This window comes from Salarias fasciatus, chromosome 18, assembly GCF_902148845.1.
Source record: "Salarias fasciatus chromosome 18, fSalaFa1.1, whole genome shotgun sequence".
Lineage (NCBI taxonomy): Eukaryota > Metazoa > Chordata > Actinopteri > Blenniiformes > Blenniidae > Salarias > Salarias fasciatus.
Genome location: NC_043762.1, coordinates 28222233 through 28242781, shown reverse-complemented (window position 1 = coordinate 28242781; position 20549 = coordinate 28222233). Strand labels below are relative to the sequence as shown.

The 20549-nt window shown below is 46.6% G+C and overlaps 2 protein-coding genes across 3 annotated transcripts; both read right to left on the bottom strand.

Annotated features, from left to right (window-relative positions):
- Positions 1–1382: 1382 nt before the first annotated feature.
- On the bottom strand, positions 1383–13233 carry cc2d1b (coiled-coil and C2 domain containing 1B). 2 transcript variants are annotated; one of them, XM_030115437.1, is made up of 24 exons: positions 12774–13233; positions 12562–12697; positions 11393–11496; positions 9825–9941; positions 9226–9390; positions 8316–8655; positions 8000–8118; positions 7595–7673; positions 7383–7460; positions 7005–7150; positions 6856–6928; positions 6650–6777; positions 6444–6573; positions 6163–6335; positions 5563–5688; positions 5433–5491; positions 5213–5329; positions 5004–5077; positions 3124–3182; positions 2991–3042; positions 2815–2914; positions 2538–2751; positions 2420–2462; positions 1383–2349 (listed from the first exon to the last, which is right to left on the bottom strand). In XM_030115437.1, the coding sequence occupies exons 1-23, from the start codon at positions 12834–12836 to the stop codon at positions 2451–2453; spliced, it is 2664 nt and encodes an 887-aa protein (XP_029971297.1). In that variant the 5' UTR covers positions 12837–13233; the 3' UTR covers positions 1383–2349; positions 2420–2450. The 2 variants fall into 2 exon arrangements, with proteins under 2 accessions (XP_029971297.1, XP_029971298.1); XM_030115438.1 differs by having other exon boundaries at positions 9226–9387.
- A 1450-nt stretch (positions 13234–14683) lies between these two features.
- LOC115405775 (poly(U)-specific endoribonuclease-C) lies at positions 14684–20086 on the bottom strand. Its single transcript, XM_030115478.1, has 7 exons — positions 20004–20086; positions 17743–17842; positions 17055–17166; positions 16820–16941; positions 15715–15827; positions 15261–15414; positions 14684–15129 (listed from the first exon to the last, which is right to left on the bottom strand). Exons 1-7 carry the CDS (start codon positions 20012–20014, stop codon positions 14869–14871), a joined length of 873 nt encoding a protein of 290 aa, XP_029971338.1. The 5' UTR covers positions 20015–20086; the 3' UTR covers positions 14684–14868.
- Positions 20087–20549: the final 463 nt, after the last annotated feature.

The following is a 20549-nucleotide window of genomic DNA, read 5'->3' as shown; positions in this document are numbered from 1 at the left end:
GGAGCTTCCCTCTGGCCTCCTCGCTCGCCACTGTAGCAAAGGTCAGAGGTCACCAGGCGGGGTTCTTCTTTTTTTGTTTTTTAAACTGTGATCAGAGACGGGCGTCGCTCAATCACTGTGTCTCCGCCGCCGCCGCCCGCCCGTTTTTACTCCATCGGACGGTTTATTTTTCTGACTCCGTGTTTTCTGTTGATTAAAATACTTTTTTTTGGCGTCTTATCTGAAGTGTGCAATATGTCCCGAATCCAAAAAAAGGTGCAATTTGTTTGACTGAAGTAGCATTTTTTTTTTTTTTTTTAATTCTGTTGTAAAAATGTTCCGATCCAAAAGTTGAGCCGCTGCATGCAAACAGGAAGCCGGTGGATTCTGCATCCTTCCAGTCGTGTTGTGGATGAAAACGCTCATTTTGTTAAAGTTTTGTTCCCTTTTTTTTATTAAAAAAAAAAAAAAAAACCAAGTCAGAAAAATGTTTGAAAAGCCAAAAACTCTGCACATCTTTTCTTTTTCTTCTTTTCTTCCTTTTACACTACAGATGTGCAGGAAAGTGGTCTTTATCAAAAAAAAAAAAAAAACACCTGTAGTATAATGTAAAATAAAAACTTATAGAAAATGACTCTTGTGTTTGTTTTTGGGGAGATCGACAAAAGACCATGAATTAAAACCAGGATTTGTTTTAATAGTACAGTTTAAAGCAGGAGAAGCAAATACAGTCCACAAGACTGTTATAGATTATCTTGAAATATAGAAACGCGACATCGTTGATGGTTGTAAACACACACGTGATTTCAATCAGCTGTTCTCAAAGTTTGGGAGGGTCGAACGCCTTTCTCCCAGCATGCTTTTCTCATCAAAACAAGTGTGATAGAGATTAATCAAGAAGCTTTAGTGCAAAGTAACAGTTGATAACAGCTCAGTAAGTTTCTCTTATTGCCTGTCTGGGTATTGATTGGTAAGGAGACGGTGCAGAGGGGGAGAAGGGGGGGGGGGGGGGGGGGGGGGGGGGGGGGGGGGGGGTCGCCCTCCCCACTCTGAAAACCTCTGATCCAACAAGCTGAAATGAAATGAAGTGACCAGTCGCACCGTGAGGTTGAGGTTTCCCTGTTGGCTCAGTGTGTAGTTTATTTTTCTTTATGGCTTCTTTTCTTAACATTTAATCAGACTTTAAAGAGTCAGTTCACTCAAATCACTCCGACTGCGTGAGACGGAAGTTTAAACACGAGTGAAATGAACCTTTAAATCTCTGCAGGTGCATCTCAAAAAGCTGAAACACAAAGGAAAGCCTGAGCGTTTCATGAAGTGAAAGTATGTTTTGGATTCATGACAAACATTTCAAATACTTCTCAAGCTTCTTCTTGAAATCAGAAACATTTATTTTGATTTTGAACACAAACAAAACCAAAACTTTTCATCTTTTAGAATTTCAATCGACATATTTTCTGTGGTTTCTAACTATCTGTGTTTTAGAAATATATATTATTTAACCACTTATTTTAATTATTCTGGATTTATATGTGTGTGTGTGTGTGTGTGAGTGTGTGTGTGAACAGCTAGCAGCACTTTGTTAGGAACGCCATAGTGATGTAACCGGAGAACTGACCAATCACACGGCAGCAAATGAAAACGACAGAGTAGAAACGATTCAGTGAATTTCTGAGATGCACCTGTGAGGACTGACGAGTGCTTTAAACTCGTTTAATCCGAGACGTGTGTGTGTGTGTGTGTGTGTCAATGTTAGCTTAAAGAGGGGAGGCGGGGAAGCAGCTGTCCTGACTCTCACGTCCTGGGAGGCAGGCTGGGAAGGGGAATCTGTTGGTGACGGTCCTCCGGCCGGCGCGGCTCCGGCCTGGTTCTGCTTTCAGCTTTGTGCTCGCCGGTGTGAACGGATCCGTGTGGCCTGAAGCCTGCAGAGCGAGTGTGTTCTCCCAGTGAACACGTTCAGTAGAACTTAAATGAGCGTGTCGGGACCGGGTGCAGCGTCGTCTCCTCCTCTTTCGGTCCAGGCTGGGCGGATACGGTCACACACACCCGTCCGGCGGCGTGTTTTGGCAGCTAAAGGCGATTTCAAATACGCAGGATTTTACAGCAACAGTGATTACTTTGGTATTAGTGCATAGGTGCAGCTGGAGAGCCGGCGCCGAGCGACGAGGAGCAGGACGCTCGGTCTGGGGTATAGGACTGAGCGACCAGCGAAGGTCACCTGAGAGATCCCCTCTGCTGGAGAGGGAGCTCGCCATGTCGTGCAAAACGTTGCAAAAGTCACAAGTTGAAGACCCGAGTCGGTTCGAGTCCAGCGTATCCAACACGTCGTCGTCGTCCGCCTCCTCCTGCTCGCCGCCGACCGCCTTCAGTCTGGAACACAAACCACCTGCAGTCAGAACGTTCTCACAGAGGACCAGTTTTTAGTTTTTAACGCCGTTACCTGGTGACGCTCTGGGGCTTTTCAGGAGCTTTCAGACGAGAACCTTCGGGGGGAGAAGACTCGGGTTAGCAGGAGAAGCAGACCGCTCCGAGTTGCGGACGGAGGACGGAGTGAAGACCTGCGACGGGTCGATGACCAGCCAGCGCTCGGTGCTCGTCTGCATGTCCTGGCCGCTCAGGGGCTCCCGGAGTCGAACCTTCACCTCCAGGCGCCCGCCGGTGGCTTTGCGGCCGTCCATCACCTCCACGATCTCCCTGATCTCGCTGAGAGACTCCAGCTTGTCCAGCTTCACCAGGGCCGAGCCGATGGGCTTGTCGCTCCGCAGGAAGCCTCTGGGAGGAGACGCGCCGTCAGACGTCTCAGGCTCCGCCCCCTTTCCCCCCCGCAGGACTCACCCTCGGTGCAGCAGCTCCAGCTTGAGGCCTTTGGACGTCACCACTCTCCTGAAGCCCCGGTGGTTCCGGTTGATGGACAGCGTGAAGCTCTGGTTGTATTCTGGTTTTGAGAAGACGGAGAGTCAGTGTTTGATTCTCGGGGAAGAGCGGGCGGGCGGACGGACGTCCCGCCTCACCGGGGCAGTTGGTGTTCTTGACGACGGCCGTTTTGTGTTTCTGCGGCTGCTCCTGAGCGGAAACAGAACAGAGAGCGTTTCAGGAAGGCTGCAGCAGAGGCGGCGGGGCGGGGGCGCAGTGTGAGGCTCTCACCGCGCTCGGGTAGGGGAACTCGAACTTGACGTAGGCGTCCAGGTCGTTGGTCTGGATTCCTGCGGGAAGGAAGACTTTTAGCCGTGTGAAGTCCTGGAGACGCTTTTCAGGACAGAGTTCAGTCTGCAGTCATGATGAAGACACGCTTCATTCTGCTCTTCCAGCTCGACGATGAATTTTGCAGAAACTTTTAAATAGTTTTTTGTAGGGGTGTCCTCAGATAATCGACGATTCGACGATTCGTTCGAAGGGGCCTGATTCGACTACCAATCACGCAGTCGAAGCATCGAAAAAATGTGGTTATTAAACGAGGACCATTCCATTACAGCTGTATGGGGGTGCTGAATGACTGATTCTACATAGAATTGCTTGTTCTTTCCAAATAAACATGATATAAAGCCTATTTGATATACATGTTAGCCTATCAAATACACTGTGGAGAAATTTACTTAACTTGTACTTTTATTCAATACTCTGTCTATTTAGTGTTTGTGAATGAACCACCATGGTGAGTGGTACAATCCGATTTTGCGCAGAGCTCCGTCACAGAGCAGCATCTCGGTGGTGATTTGGTTGAACTTTAAAAGGCTCAAAATGTCAGAAAAAAAACAGAACTTGAGACCAAGTCAAAAATGATCCAAAAAAAGTCAAATGCAAATTTTGTCCTTTCATATCACTTCACAACAACATGGCTTTCCACCTTAAACAGGTAAGTAGCCAGATAATTGGGCTAATAAAAGACGGTTCTGTTACTCAATTCTCATTTTTAATGCTGATGCTTTTATTTCGTTTAATTGTAATATTTTAGGTTATTATTATATTATTATTTTTATTTATCTAAAAGGCTCATTCTATTTAATTTAGTGTTTGTTTTTGCATGGATGCTGCGCTGCGAAACGGACCGACACAGCGCATTTAAGCCTTTCATTTAATTTGAGCAGATAATGTGAGAAACTGTTTAGCCAAAAAATGTGAGCTTATCTGCAGAGATTTGAGATATAAATAAATGACATGCTTTAGCCCGTTTGTTAGAAGAGGGTTTGGTTCTGGTCATTTGAACTATACTTCATTTGTTTGATGTTTAGAGTCACCGACACTTTGTTCCAGTCTGTGTTTCAGTGTGTAGGAAAAAAATAAGTGTTGTTTTACCTGGCTGCACTGCTTTTTTTTAATTTATTTATTTTATTTTTTTTAATTATTCTTAGTGCAATCAGGGCTGGCTGTAGGCATAGGCGCGCTGACGCTCCGTGTACCTTGTGAGCACCGCTCTGCACTGTGCTGCGCTGCTCCGACGCCCTGTGTAGGCATGCTCCGATTCGACTATCAGTCGACTATTGGCAGAATCGGACGAATCAGATTCGACTATGGAAATTCTTAGTCGGGGACACCTCTAGTTTTTTGTTTAATAACTATTTCTGAATAAATGACACACTTTCAATTTAAAAGCTAATACTAATATCAAACAATTGAACTCAATGCTGACTAATATCAGGGCTTCATGGGTCCTTGGCGCCCCCCTGTGGAGCTCCGACTCCTCTCGCTGCTCTAAACTGATTAAACATCAACAGGACCTTTATTTATCACAGGATTGAATGTTCTGGACATTTACCAGTGAAGCATCTTCCTCATTCACTCATATAGTCTTTATTTATTTATTTATTTATTTATTTATTTCCTCTTCACACTGATTCTCTCGATCTCAGTCGTCCTGAAGCTGCTGAGCTCCGTTGCCTGTGAGCATTGAGATTCATTTCCTCTAGTTTTATTAAATCATATTAGCCACGCTGAACTCATTGAAGTTAATCCATGATTTATCTGAGCTGTGTTTTGAACCATGTGTCTCAGATCAGACGGAGGCGTGTTAGTGGGAAGATAAATACCACTGGGAGCAGGAAGGTTCATCCCCTTCACGATAACAACGACCATCTCAGTGCTGCTCAGCTCGGGGAAGATCCTGGAGGACGGAGAGAGGAGGACGGTCAGAGTGATCGGGCTCCAGATGCGACGATGGCAGCGGCTTCGGTCGGACGCTTTCAGTCATTTGGAATAACATAAAATAAGAGCGCGCCGTACTTTGGCCTGTGCTCACCTGACGGTGTGAAACGACCTCTCCTCGAAGTGATGCTTCGGGGGATTCAGGCCTCTGGACTGAGCCAGCTTCAGCACTTCCAGACTCTTCTTACAGCTTTCTGCCATTTTCTCAAACCTGAATCAGACAGAGTTCCCACAGAGTCCATCCTCGCCAAAACTAAAGATGCAGGTCAAGGTGTGGATTAAATGACCGGACGGCGGTCAGAGGTGAAGCTCACTTTGTAGTTTCGCCGACGTTCCCCAGGTGGGTGAACTGCTTGGAGTGAGTCAAACATTTCTGGAACAGGAGAGAGAAAGCAGACATGGAGCAGGGACACGGCTGGACTGGGTTCCAGACGGCCGCTCTACCTCGCGCTGCTCCTTCAGGATCTTGACCAGCTGAGCGTAGACCTCCTCGGCCTTCTCAGAGATCTGCACGTCGCTGTGATGGACCAGGATGAAGTCCTCGTCCTCGTCGCCGGGGGGCGACGGCACCTGCAGGCGGAGCAGAGGGAGGGTCAGCCGCCGCCGCCGGACGCCGCCATCTGACAACTGCAGCCGCAGGATTTATGGTTTTATGGCTAATAGAACAGAAACATTTTATTATTCCCCGAGGGAAGTTCTTGACCGTTTTATGAGAGCGAAGCCTCATTTTACTACTTTCTGGCAATTGTTTGACTTCTGAGGTGATAAATGGTTTATGGTTATGAGATGTATGCACACCACATCCTGTCAGCGGCGACAGCAGGAGAGTCGAATGTTTAAAGAAGAAGAGCCTCCAGTTCAGCTCTCATTCCTGCTTCACAACGGAAATTCAGAGTTTATTTCATCAAAAATCCAAGAAATGTGTCTTTTCAATAAATGTGACTAAAGGGAAATAAAGAATATTGATGTAAATGAAGCTGAGAGGTTCTCAGAGAAAAGGGGATCTCCGGGTTCGAAGTGGCGTCTGGATGGAAGCGTGCTCACCGTGCTGATGTCCACCGCCTGGCCGCTGCGCGCCGCCTCCATCATGGGGTCGAAGCCCTTGGCGGTGCGGAGGAAGGCCTTGGCCTGCTCCATGTCGTTCCTCTGCTTGGCCTGCAGCGCTGCTTTCAGGTACTGCTTCTTCCGGCCCTCCAGGAAGTGAAGCTGCTGCAGCGCTGCGGGGAGGAACGCCGGGCGTCAAGGGGGCGGAGCTTAGGGACAGACGCGTCTCTTTAGCTGCCCGGCGCTGGACTGCTCAGCGGCTGGTTCCCGGCCGGCCTCACCTGTGGGCGAGAGTCCTCCTGCGGCGCTGCTCCTGTCGGGGGAGGCTGACGGGGACGTCTTCCCGGCCCGGCCGGCCGAGGCGGCGTCCAGCGACGGCTTTCTCGGCTGCTCTGGCTCGGAAGGTGCTGACTGTAACGGGACGGAGGCCGTATGAGCGAACCGTCCAGGAACCGGACCGCCGTCCGCCGTGCCGCCGGCGACCCACCTCTTCGTCGTCGTCTTCGTCTGCAGCCGCGGTCAGGTCGGCGGAGGCCAGCTTGCTGGCCGTCTCCAGCGCGCTGATGAAGCCCTGCTCGGCGCCGGCCGCCTTCTGACCGGGGATCGGGGGAAAACCTGCAGCGCCAAACACGCCATGAAGCCGTAGCAGCATACAGAATCCGTCAGGAAGTGAAAACCTAAACCTGAACTCACCCGGAGGAACCGGCAGCTCGTCGAAGTTGACCGGTTTTCCCAACTTGTGTGTCCGGATGGCGCTCTGGTATTGCTGCGGGACGAGAGAGGCGGCGGCGGCTCAGAGGAGGACCTGAGGGAGGACGGCGCTCTGGAGGAGCCTCTCCTACCTTGGCGATGCGGTCGTGCATGCGGGCCTTGCGGTCGTCGCCGGCGGCCTTGGCCTGGGCGGACGCCTCGGCGTACTTGGCTCGTCTCTGCTCCAGGGCCTCCAGCACGTCCTTGGGGGCCGCGGGGGTCGAGGCGGCGGCGGGAGCTGAGAGAGGAAAACAACATTCATCATTCAGCGTCGCTTCGTATTCCGGAGAACTGAGAAATGAATGTTTTAACGCACGATGGCTCAAAGCAACAGATGAAACAGAAACGAGCCTCTTGGACGTCTGAATCTGAATCTGACAGACTCCCTGAAGAAAACACTTGAAGCCTTTTCTTCTTGGTGACAGCGTTTCAAGGTTTCATATCTTCGTCCAGCAGCGATGAAAACTCACCTGGAGCCGCGGCGGCCGGTTTGGTGACCGGAGCGTTTTGCCCCGAGGCAGATTCTCTCTCTGAGGCCGGGCTTCCTCCTGCAGCACAGAAACCATCAGAAACAAGCGCACAGTCCACGATCCTCTCAGTCCAGAGCAGTCCGGGGTTCATATTTACACCGTTTCTTCTTTCTACAAGCCTGCCTTGCTGTTAACTAGCAGGTGATTCTCACCCTGAGCTGGAGGAGGCGGCAGGCCGCTCAGATCCACCGCTTGCCCCTGTTCCAGAGCCTCGACCACCGCGTCGAACCTCTGCAGCGGAGAGATCATTAAAAAATGAAAAGTCGAACATAAAGATCGTCTTTGTTGGCGTCCGCATTGTCGACGTGTTTCACATTCCTCAGAGAGGAAAGCTGCAGGCAACAGGCTGAGACGGGCGCAGGCGACAAACTCAGACAGGAAGAGAGAAAACAGACGGCGAACCGGGGGAACAAAAACAGATTCATCTTCAGGAAAAGAGGGAATTCACTGTCCTGCAAAGCTGCTGAAGCTCCCTCAACTTCAAAATCTGCCGAACAAAGTCCCTCAACAAGACAGCAGTCCACATGCAGGAGTCAGAGGACAGAGGACAGACGCACCTTGCTGGTCTTGAGGAAAACCCTGGCCTGCTCCACGTCTCCATGCTTCTTGGCTCTCAGAGCGGCCATCTTGTACTCTTTCTGCCGCTCCAGGAGCATCGTCTTCGTCGCATCGTTGGCTAAAGATCACAGAGAGGCGTCAATAATAAATCTGATAAATCAATCCAACATGAAGCATGTGAGGAATTAACAGGTGGCGTTCGCTGCAGGCTGACGTAAAACTGATGGAAAATGAAGCAAAATTCAAACCGATGAGGACAAAAGAGTTTCTGTGTTTGATCGATCACGATAATGTTACGTTAATAAAGAAACTGACCGCTGGTCTGACCGCTCGCCGAGAGCCCGGCTGCTTCTTCGGTCGGCTCCTCTGGAGTTGGCAGGCCGCTCGGAGGGGGCGGGGTCTCCGAGGGCGACGGCTCCTCCTCGCCGCTCGGCGTGACGACGACCGGCACCGCGGGCGGCGGGGACGAGGCCGGCTTTTGCCGGGGAGGCACAGCAGGTGGCGGTCTCGCAGGAACGGTGGGCTTCGAGGCGGCGGCGGTCGGCGGGGCGGTCGGGGCGGCGGCGGTCGCTGCTCCAGTGGCCACAGGTGGAGGAATCTCCGCCTCGTTCACGGGCCGACCTTTTTTCACTGCAGCCAGCATCGACTGCAAAGTCTGTAAAGATCAACAGCCGTTCAGAAACGAGCCCCGCAGCACATGAAGGCAGAAACGTATTTCTGACACAAACTGAATGAGTCAACGTTACAATCATTCTATCTGCAACAGAAAATCTAATTTTCTGAGTTGATGTGAACGACGAGGATTAACCTAAATCCCTCTTTTGGGACGCAGGAATCCCCGAACACCCCAGCTGTCTCTCCATAACGCTGCTCTTGGTTTCCCTTCTGGCTTTTAGAATTCTGTGAGCCTAACAAGAATTCCATGTGTTTTCTTTAAAGCCGTTTAGAGAAATGTCCGACTTTTGTGTCTTGTTAGAACAATTTGCATTAAAGCCCCACGGCGCACAGATCAGCCTCTCGTCACTGTTTAAACAGCAGTTTGCAGGCGGCTCTTCCAGGTCTGGCCCATTAGCATGAAAAGAGACACGAAGCCAGAAGGCCTGCCTCATCAGGCTGTTTAGATCTTTGATCCTCACAAAGAAACCAGGACGATACTTTATCATACTGGTCATACAGCAGAAGTCCAGATGAAGACGTGGACGTGTGTGAGCGTGTGCGTTCGAACCTTCAGGCCCCGGTCGTATCTCCTGGCTTTGGAGGTCTCCCCTGAGGTCTTGGCGTTGTGCAGGGCCGTCCTGTACATGGCGGCTCTCTCCTCCAGGGTGTGCTGCAGGGTGCCGGGGGCCGCCGAGGACGCCGAGGACGCCGAGGACGCTTTGGCTTCCTGCTGCTTCACAACGTGCAGCAGAGACTCAGCGTTATTATACATGAAGTGGAAATGTTCAAGACTTTTTATTATTTTAAAATTTGTGTTTACTCACTAGTGAAAATGAAGAATATATATAGTAATGTCTCATCAAATGATGTTTTATGAACATTTATAACCAGACAGCATCATCACAATTACAAGATTTGAAAGTTTTCATGATTATGAGAGCAGAAATAACTAGTAATTAACTTTTTAATGGTCTGGAGGGTGGATTGCTCATATTTCAACTATTTGTTTCAATATATCACTCTTTTTTAATTAATCAATTACGTAATTTCACTTTCTGAAAATTCCCATTTGCACAAGCCAACAAGGACAGAAAGGTTGTGTGTGACACACACACTGGAGGAGCCGGGTGTGTCGTGCCAGAGCAGAGCAGAGCGTTTTGCAGCTACCTGCGACACTGGAGACTCGGCTGTCTCAGATTGAGAAGGCTCCGTGACGGCGGACGAGGAGGAGGAAACATCCTCGGCCTCCTCCTCCTCCTCACCGACCACTTCCTGCAGCTCCGCCTGTCGAGGAAACAAGACAGACGCTGCTTAACAGCTCTATGTGACTGATGCTGCTGGAGGCTGGGCGCCAGACGTGTGAGGAGTGAAAGAAAAAAGAATAATCCAGAATACACACATACATACACAAATATATAAATATATTGTCGCGGTAAACCGGTATTGATGATAATCGTGATATTAAAAAATGAAATTTCAATATCGTGTTCAAAATGCGCACATGATAATATCGCATAGAGAATGTAGTGCCACTTGAAACGTGTTGAAGTGTATTTTCAAAATCCGCTCCTGTTCTTCCGCCCTGCTTCTCTCCCTCCTGCAGGCCCCCAGCCTCTCCCCCTCCCCTCTCATATAAACACAGCAGAGCAGCGGTAGCAGCACGGCTCCCAGCTAGCGCGGCTCCCAGTTAGCGAGCGTCACGAGTGAACTAAACACGTCGGTGGTGGCCGACAACGACAGCGAGACGCTCTATCCTCACCCGAAAAAAGTGAAGTCGGTGGTGTGGGAGTTTTTTGGGTTCCTAAAAGTGGAAGCGAACAAGTTTGACGACACGCCAATTTGCAAGAAATGCCGAGCTTCATAAAAATCTGCCATAAGCAGAGAATGGAAACAGAAAAAGAAAAATATCCCCGTGATTGTTCAGTAGACATATGACTTGTCATTCTTCAGTTACATACAAATGCTTTGTCTCTGCTATCCACAAACGATTTTGTTAATCTTGTAATTATAAGCAGATTTTGCACCCATCCGGGTAGTAGTGGGGCCCCATTAGGTCGGTTCCAGACGTGTCATTGTAATGTATGCGGTGGGTTTCAAGTTGTGTCGCTGATATCCGCCGTCTGTCGGGGCCCCCTTCAGCTCGGGGCCCCAGCCCGTAGCGGCGCCTCTGACTGGAGAGAAGCAGCTGCGCTCATTCCGCCTCGGATTTAAACAAACAAACAAACAAACATTCTCGGCAGTGTGGTGGTGGGACAGGATTTCAACCCAAGAGAGTCCGCGTGGGTTTTCATAACCCACCAGCCCGACGTAAATTAAGCCTCTGCGTGTGGATCCTCTGTTAATCAGTTTATCAGATTTTAATTAGTTGAGTGTAACTACACTTTTTGTATGCAGTTGTACAGTTACTGTTCTCATATTGTTTCAACACCTTATTTGACAGGTGTTCTGAATGTAATTCATCTGGGAAAACAGAGAAAACAAACAAAAATAAAATTAAAGATGAATCTGAATGTACCATTATTAGTTAATTTTTTGCTGATATCGTGATAATATCGTTATCGTGACATTTTTTGGTCATGATTATCGTGAAGAGAAAATTTGATATCGTGACAGCCCTAATATATATATATATATATATATATATATATATGTAAAGGAAAATATATGACAACATCACATCATGCAGCCACACATTGTAGTTAATTCACTATAATGACAGTAAAAAAAGCACCAACCAGCAAGTCTTCGTCATCCTCGACATTATCGTCGTCTTCGTCGTCGTCCACGTCTCTCATGCACTCGTCAGCCATCCGGGCGATGTCTTCCATGGGCAGAGGACCTGCAACACAAACACACCCTCATTTCAGTCATTTTCCAACACTCAGATTTGCACGCTGCTTAAATTTGACTCAATCCATAGGTTAAGATAAAGTGGAAAGATATTCAAAGTATTCAAACTAGTTCTTATTAATTGTTTTATCAATATAGGGAATAAATGTTAAATCTAATTGCAGACATACTCGGTAAAATCATTTAATTTAAATGTAATATAGTCATGACAGGCTGTAAATTCAAATTAATGTTGGTTGCATACTTGACAAAGACACAAAAAAAGCACCCAAAAATAACTTCCCTGCACTACTGTGAGGATTTAATGAATCCGTTGAAAAGACTGAGTCCTTATTTCAGTATTTACTGTTGAGATTATTTCTAATATTTTACATTTGTTTTTAAGATACCATTCCATATCCATGTCTCTTCACCATAAAGACCGGCATCTCTGAAGCACAACACCATAAAAGGTTCTGGTTTTTACAACTGGATATTTTGAAACAGACAGTTCCTCTGTCTGGATATAATAAAAATAATAAATATTAAATCAAACGTAATCCTCAGGGAAACAGTTATACAAAACCCACACATGATGCTCTTTGAGAGACCGCCAGGGATGAGCTGCCTGTTTTCCACTGAGGTTTAGTGTTCCAGCTGGAAGGAGGCTGGTACTGGTAGAGGCCGACCCGATGATTTTAGCCACTAAGAGGCTAAAACAACATAGTTCCCTCCCCCATACATAGCCCACCTGCCAGTTACCCTGTGAAATCCAATATACTGTGTGCTTTTTCCTTGAGGCACCCAAAGTTTCACCATTTTAAACTTTGATGACGACCCCCACCACAGCCTAATGCACAATATGTGAAATACAGCTTCTTTCTTATATTTTGAAACTCTTTCTGAATTTACTAGACCATCCACCATTCTACTTTGAATCTGTCTCTTGCTTTGGTTTGTCAGTTGAGTTTCCCTTTGTAAACACTCTTACACATAATTTATTTAGGAACTCTAGCAGTGGATGCAGGAGGTGTGTGTCCAGGCTCTTAGTGTTCATCATAACCTCGGCACTCACTTTTCCCCTTGGGCCTGTTCCTCCCTCCTGCAGCAGCTTTGTTTCCGGTGATGGCATCAAGTTCAGCCTCCAGGTCCGGGTCGTCAAGGTTCTCCTCCATCCCCATCATGTCCTCGGGGTCCATGAACAGACCCATCTGAGGGCAGGAGGAGCGGTCAGTCCACTCGGCACTGAGCAGACGATGCTGCTGTTGTTGTTGTTGTTGTTGTTACCTGCTTGGCTGCAGCAGCTCCCTGGCCTCTGGGCTGAGCTGCTCTCTTCTTCCTCCCAAACATGCTGCTGCTGCTGCTGTTGTTGTTGTTGTTGTTTGTGGATCTCCTCGACACCTCAGGAAACACAGCAGAGCGCGCTCAGGGAATCTGCTCGGTGTGTGAGGAGCCAGCTGGAGTCATGTGAGCGGTTGTCAGGTGGCTCCCAAACATCCAGCTGCGTGCACGTGCGCGTGCGTGTACGTATATAAGTGTGCGTGTGTGTGTGTGTGTGTGTGTGTGTGTGTGACACCGAGCTGCCGACTGACGGTTAGCCGAGTTAGCCTCAAGCTAGCCAGGTTTCCTAAACAGGCGGCGCACAAAAAGTTACTGGGCCGACGTGGAGCGGGGTGTCCGCGCCGCCGCCGGGGAGCGTTTGGCGGAGCTGTGCGCGTCGTGAGAGGAGAAGCGGAGCGCTTACCTGCCCGCTCAGCACTTCATGAGGTAGTTTGAACAGGAACAGTTTCAGCTCTGCGGCTTGACATGGTGACGGGCTCGCCCGTGTGCGCATGCGCAGAAGCAGGGAGCGTCCAGGTAGTGGGCAGCATTTCCCCTGCGCCTTGTCTGACAGGCGGAGTCACGGTGAGGACACAGGAAGGCTGTAAAGACCCTCAAAGGCCAATAAAACTAGAATAAAGACTGTCACTATTTTATGAAAACCGCTCTTCTGTTTAACAGGACTGTTTTCAAATTAAATATGAAAATAATACTGTTTATTTAATAATGCCCTTTAGCAACTTCCAAAGTACTACAACATCTCAACAATAATAATTGCCAACCGTCTCAATAAAAGCTGTAAAACATAAATGTTTTGAGTCCCTTTTTGAATACAGTCATCATGCAGGAAATGTATAATGTAATCACACATGGGAATGAAAACTCTCCAATGTTCTCCATGGGGCCTTGAGTCACTCGGCCCACCACATCTGGAGCTCCGTCCCACTTAACATCCAAAGCTTCTTTTTCAACACGCATAATTATGCAGAATGTTGATCTACTACAAACCCCTGAATCCTTTTACCTGTTTTTTACGCAGACGTGACCTTGGACGTCCTGACAGGTACTGATAAACAAGCACCTCATGTAGAATCATTGTAGAAGAGTATGTTTCTATCAGTGTACACCCTGATCACTGGTTCATCACAGGACCATCAGACAGCCATACAGTCTCTCACATTACAGAATGTAAGCCTCCAACACATCATGACGCTGATGACATGCTACATTGGATCCTCAGGTAACTTGGCTTTCTCTCTTGATGAGAGTCGGCAGCAGCGCTTTGCATGGATTTTAAAAAGTACTTAGCTGACGTGTTTTGTCAGGTCTGCCTGTGAAGTCGCCCTATTCACCGTGAGAGGGAGACAGATGTTATCCCACAATCTAGAAATAATGCAACACATTGGGGATGCCATGACCTGAGTGGAGGCGGATCCCTCCACCGCTCCGCCATCCTCCCCATCAAACCACACCCAGTGTAGAAACAACATGACTGCATGGAAACAACTCCAAGGTCGTTTGAGTTCATCATGGTGAAATGAGATTTAATGAATGTGATGTCTGTGATAAGAGGAACTATTAGCCACATGGCAAAAACAGCAGATAACAAAGTCAATGGTGTGGAAAGAGCAACAACACATTCCCATCTACGACACGTGAGGTTTAACTTTTGCCACAATATGACCGTAAAGATACTCAAAAGAATAAAAGATTATAGAATTTAAACAGAATGGTACGAAAGATTACCACACAGTAACACAAGACTGTTGTTTTTGCTATTTTTCTCCAACTTAGCTCATTTGAATTCAAATAACATGAAGAGGAAAAAAACCCCCCACAAGATTCACATGTAACTTTTATACATACACAATTTTATTTTTTGTTACAGTTTGGAAAATATAGCAGATCAGTTTAACAATGCAGCATTACGTTCTTTACAAGAGATTAAAAAAATGATTAGTTTTACAAATATTCAATTTAAAACAGCTGGAGCCGGGTTTGTTTGAAGATTGTTTGGCGTAGACCTTCGGTGGAACTGGACAGACGTGTGACCCCCGTGACGTTACAGGTCTCGGTTGTTGCTGCTGAGCAGCTTGGGGTAGGACGTGCCGATGGATCTCCCGTGCCGGCAGACGACCAGCTCCAGCATGTACTCGTCCACCTTCACCCGCACGCTCGTCATCTTCTCGGTGGACATGAGGAAGATGATGGTGAAGAGGGCGACCTCGAACTCCGGGCTGACTCCGATGAAGGAGCCGCCGATGGGCTTGACCAGGCCCTTCCAGCTGAACTGCAGGTTGAGGACGTGGTCGTCCTCGTCGGGCTGAAACACCAGAACTCACAATTCACTCCCTGATCAGTGGAAAACTGTAGATTGGTCAATGCAAGAGGAGATGTCTGGAAAAAGCTCTTTCAGGGTGCGTATTGATGAACGTGAGACCGGGATCCACCCACCGTGTCTTTGCGGTCTCTTGCTTTGTAGCCTTTGTAGTCCACGTGGTTGTGCTTCTCCTGCAGGTAGAACTGCACCCAGTTGTGAAGACCCATGATTTCCTGGCCCGATTTGGTTTCTCCAACAAACACGTGTTCAAATCCACAGGAATCCTCACTGCAGTGGAAACAGAGTGAGGATAAGAGAGGGAAGTATCTCACTTATCTGCTGTGTTTGCACATTGGGTGCGACACAGTGAAAAAACAATGGGCTCTCCTGCAGGGGAAAAGATGATGGGCTAACATTAGCAGACTGTTCGATACATGCAGTATTCACTTTCAGCACATTGAGCTCAGTATTACTCCGAATCCCGCCATCTCACTGCGTCTAACCAGCTTCTGCGATCATCCTGTGAGCGAACGATTGAACTTGTGCTCGCTCTCGGTGTTCTTCACGATACGGCGGCTGCGGTCTCACCCTCCGCCGCGCTCCCTGTGGTACAGGCGGAACCAGATGTCGTACAGCTGCTTCTTGAACTGCGCCGTGTCTGACGGCGAAGCCCCCTTCTTGACGAGATAGCTGTGAGCGCACTACCAGTAAAACGAGAAAACAAAAAAATCCTGATTCATCATTTCTCATTTATCTGAAACGAAATCAGAGTTGTGCTAGTACGGCATACAGAGGTCTAACCAGTTAGTGCTTTACAGCACAAACGATGCATGATTACTCCTAAACTGATTATTGCTTATTAACCAGACAAAAACACACTTTACAAATTAGTCGCAATGAAAATGTTAACATTTTCACAAAAGCAAAAAAATTAATACTGAAAATAATGACATTTTTAAAATAAAGTCCAATTCTAATAAAACCTTCTGGTACAAAAAATATATTGAGATGAAAACTTCTCCTATAGCTGCTGCATTCTGAATATTTTTGCTGTTGCTCGTACTGAGGGATCTGTCTTTCACCACCAGCGTCTCGCCTCAGGACTCAAGGTCGTGTTGTGTCTGCTGCTCTTGAGAAATAAACCTCATAATCTCTAAGAATTTCTTGAAGAATTGGTGGTTCGGCAGGCTGGATTGGAGCCTCTTGATGGTCAGTTTTGGCCCACGGGCCTCATATTTGACACCCCTGATTTAGATGATCTTCAAATAAATTCCACTTTAAAAAAAAAAACTGGGACTTCCCTCCAAATACCACTAGAGGGAGCCCTCACTGTTCAGGAGTCAGCGTTCCACACATACTGACAAAAACAGGAAGTGGATTTACAGATGTTTGAAACATTAAAAAGTATATACTGTACTGTACAGATCTTCTTAAAGTGTAAAGTTAATTGATTCATGCTAGGATAGTTTTGTGAACAGACGAGGAAAGATAGAATGAAAACACTAACGTCACACACCTGAGTCAGTTTTCATACTCTACAATTGATTTTCAGGTCATTTCATCAAGTCTTCATAATATTTAGAGTAAAGTGGGTATAATGAGAGAGGAGCTCTAAAGGTATAAAGCCGCTCAGCTTTACCATCTGATCGTGAACACGACACACAGAGAATGAAATCTTTCTGAGCCACGGCACCTTCATGAGTTCAGTCTCCAGGATGGAGTCGATGAACAGCTTGGTCTCGGTGTGCTCCTCTGACGTGACGGTCTCCGACACGCCGGTCGACATCTCGTAGTTGTCCAACAAGTTGATGAAATCTATGTGTTAAAAAAAAAAAAGAAGAAGAGGGAATATTTAGCTGCTGGAACATTTAGCAAAATCAAGCTGTAATGGAAAATGTGCCACATAAATTCTGTGGACTGAAACTCACGAGAATAAGTCTCGATATTCTTGATTTTGTCTTCATCGACGTAGCTGAAGAGCGGCTCTCTGGCTCGGTCTCTGGCATAGTTACTGCCCTGGGCCACATAACCAGCTCTGCCCTGGATAAAAGACACAAACAAAACAAAAAACCAGTGATCAGCATGTTGCTCTTCACAATAAAGATGCATTTCCCAACATTCAACTCAATCAAAATTACTGAAACAATATACAGTATAAGCCACGTCAAAAATATCTGATGTGTTGTCTGCCAGCATTCTAGATCAGGGGGGTTCAAACTGTGGACAAGGGACCAACTGCAGCTCACTTTCCGTTTCCGATTGGCCTGCTGCAGGTTCTGTGAACACACTGAAATGGAACTTCTGCAGAGAACTTCCATGTGACCGTATCGTACTGTGGAGCTTAAATAACTTCACTTCTCAACAGAACAAGGATAATCAGAGAAAAATGTTGCTGCTGATGAGTGAAAAATGCAATTCCTCTGCAAAAAAAAGAAGAAAAAAAAACTGCCTATGAGGAGGTTAACAGAATATCCCTGAGGGCCTGAAGACAGCACCAACAGGAACGCAGTGCAGGAAACACTGTTCGAGCTCCAGATGAGGTTTGTGATCGTTTGCATCTGCGTCTCTGTGCTTTGCATAGCCAAGACGTTGCTGTGGCAGAACGGCTCCACTGACCTGCAGGGAAATGATGTAGTCCGTCCCTGGTTTGAGGCGGTTGGTGTCCAGACGCCAGAGCTGGTTCAGCACCTCCGTGAGCTCCTGGTCGGCCTGCTGGCTGTGGAATCACACAGCAGGTTCAGTGGAGGCAGACTGAAGCCGGCGGTTTTCCACCGACTCTCTTCTTTAAAAGGCACAGGGGCCTCAGTCAGATTACAACTCAGGATAGTTGGAAAAAATTTTAATGAGTATTTTTCCTGCTGGGACAAGCAGAAATATGTAATGTGGGGAGAAATGTTGTACCTGGAAGACTTTGAAAGAGAACCTACTGACAGCAGAGCCATGTTAGCACTGCAGAGAACTTCCAGAAGAAGTGAGGCGTTCTGATGCTCGTCTGACACTGAGAGCGATTATGGCTGCAGGGGAAGGAAGTCTGTTTCCCATTGGATTTTCCACAAGCAGTGCACACTTGGAAGAGTTCCCTCTCTCCCTCTCTCTCTCTTTACACCACTTTAATAAGCAATACAACAGTAAGGAAATGTCCGACTCATTTTACAATCTGACTTAAACGAATGTGTCGCTTATTTAATTCCTCACAATACCAGCATTAACAGGAAGCTGAAGGAAAGTGCAAAAAAACCAAAACCATCTGTTGCATAAAAATATTTAGTTACGCAACAGGAAAACCCTGCAGAGATCGCTTTCAAGCTGACTGCAGACATTTGCTGTGATAAATGTATAAAGAAAGACTTCAGAGTGTGAGAGCATGTTAAACAACATGTGAAGGTCAGGCGGCAGTGAAATGAGCCATGCAGCAAGTTTTCAAGAAAAAGATCCTCAACCTGCTGCTGAATGTCTCACTAAGAGGGTGAAACAGCATCTGCAAGGTTAAGGCAATGATTCAGATGCATCATGGGATGCAGTGTAACACTGACGGTTTGTGACACACACACACGATCACACACCCAGCTCAGGGTTAGGGGTGAACCCTGTCCTCCACTCAGGAGTCCACCAGTACTGAAGGAAACATTTACTTTGTTCACAATAAGATCACGAGGATGGAAAGAGGATGGAGCAGTTTTTTGCAAACATCATTTTTCCCCCAAAACAGTGAATGAAGCATTCAGCGGTGGAGTTATGTAACATCGCAGTGGGAAGAAATCCACAGTGGACACACAAGGACTCTGAACGGATCATAAACAGGGTTACACTACTACACTACATTACCGTCGCTGTAATTACGGCCAGAAAGTGACAATTAATTAGATATCGTACTCAACTCATACTCAAATACAGAATTTACATGAAATTACCGGTAAGTGGACAAAGAAGCAATGGGATTTTGAGATCAAACATTTTTACTTGTCACTCATATACATTTTTAGAATATAGCTGTTCTTGTTGCACTGAAACCAGGAGAATAGATTATAATTTAAAGGTTTTAATGCATTATTGAAAATGCAAATTGCTTCTTTGGATAATTATTATTCTTGAGGATATCTTGTGATCATTTCTTTGGTTCATTCTTTGTTAAAAAACACAATGGAAACAAAGACCTAATGGCCCAACCTCTATTTGGTTACAACTGCTGGGCTTTAGACACAGTATGTGTGATATATGACCTAAAAACACATGAAATTATCTCACACCACAGACACTTAAACTCACATCATTGTGATCAGCTTTTGAAAAGTTGTCAATAAAAGTCTGTCCAGCTGACTCTGACAGCCACACCCAAACTGGCCTCAGCCTTGAATTAATGTTTGACACACTGGAGAAATGTTGAGTAAGAAGCAAATGACAGGAAATAGACACACGCCGAGACAGAAACCTCTCTGTTCCTAATTTAGCATGGGTACATTTATGACTATCACAAGGGAGGAACTTTCTGAACATGTCCTGTTTGCACGGCTTTACGATCCAGCCCAGTAATCACATCCAGACACGTCTCTCATGCACATCCTCCACTGATCCACTGTGCAGACCTGCGATCTGAGCAGCTGTCGCCCCTGAACCAGAGGACAAAGTGTTAAACAAGAAAACAGCAAGGGATTTAAAGAAAACAGACTTTTAACCAGATTTCTCTCTCTAAAACGACTCTTCCAATAACTATGCACGTTTCAGTTTGCGTGCATGTTTACATCAAACAGTTCAAGACCTGCAGGAATGTAACATCAAGTATCAACAAAGATCTCCGCGAGACGCAAACTCTGCTCAGAAACAGCCTGGAAACTCAAATTAATCGCGTGAACCTCGATCATTTCGCATCAAGAACTCACCTCCTCGACATGGTTCCGCTCAGTGGAAAAAGTTTCTCTCTTCTTGCATCCTTACAGAAAAAAAAAAACACTGAGACGTGACGACTGTTATCCGAGACGTCAATCATGACGTGTTCAAGGAAACCAGCCAATCACAAGGCGGTAAAGCATCTAAGCCCCGCCTCTTCCGTAATCTCATCTCACCTCAGTACATTACATTAATTATCTTATGACATTATAAAAGGTTATCAATTACATAAATAATTTAGGATTAGGATTCAAATGAACAGATCCCTGTTGAAAATGTGACCGCGGGTGTCAATGGGCCCCCCTGTATAAATAAAGGTGAAATAAAATGTATAAAACTTTATTGTCATTACACATGCACAAATATAGAGCAATGAAAAATGGTTTGGAATCCCGTTGAGAAGTGCAATGTAATAGGCATTGTTATATATATTTATATAAAAAGTGATTACATTCCTGTATTATGTACAGAGAAAAAATGAACCCTGGTTTTTAACAACCAGAAGACAATAGTTCGGTCATTCCGTCCATAATAATTGC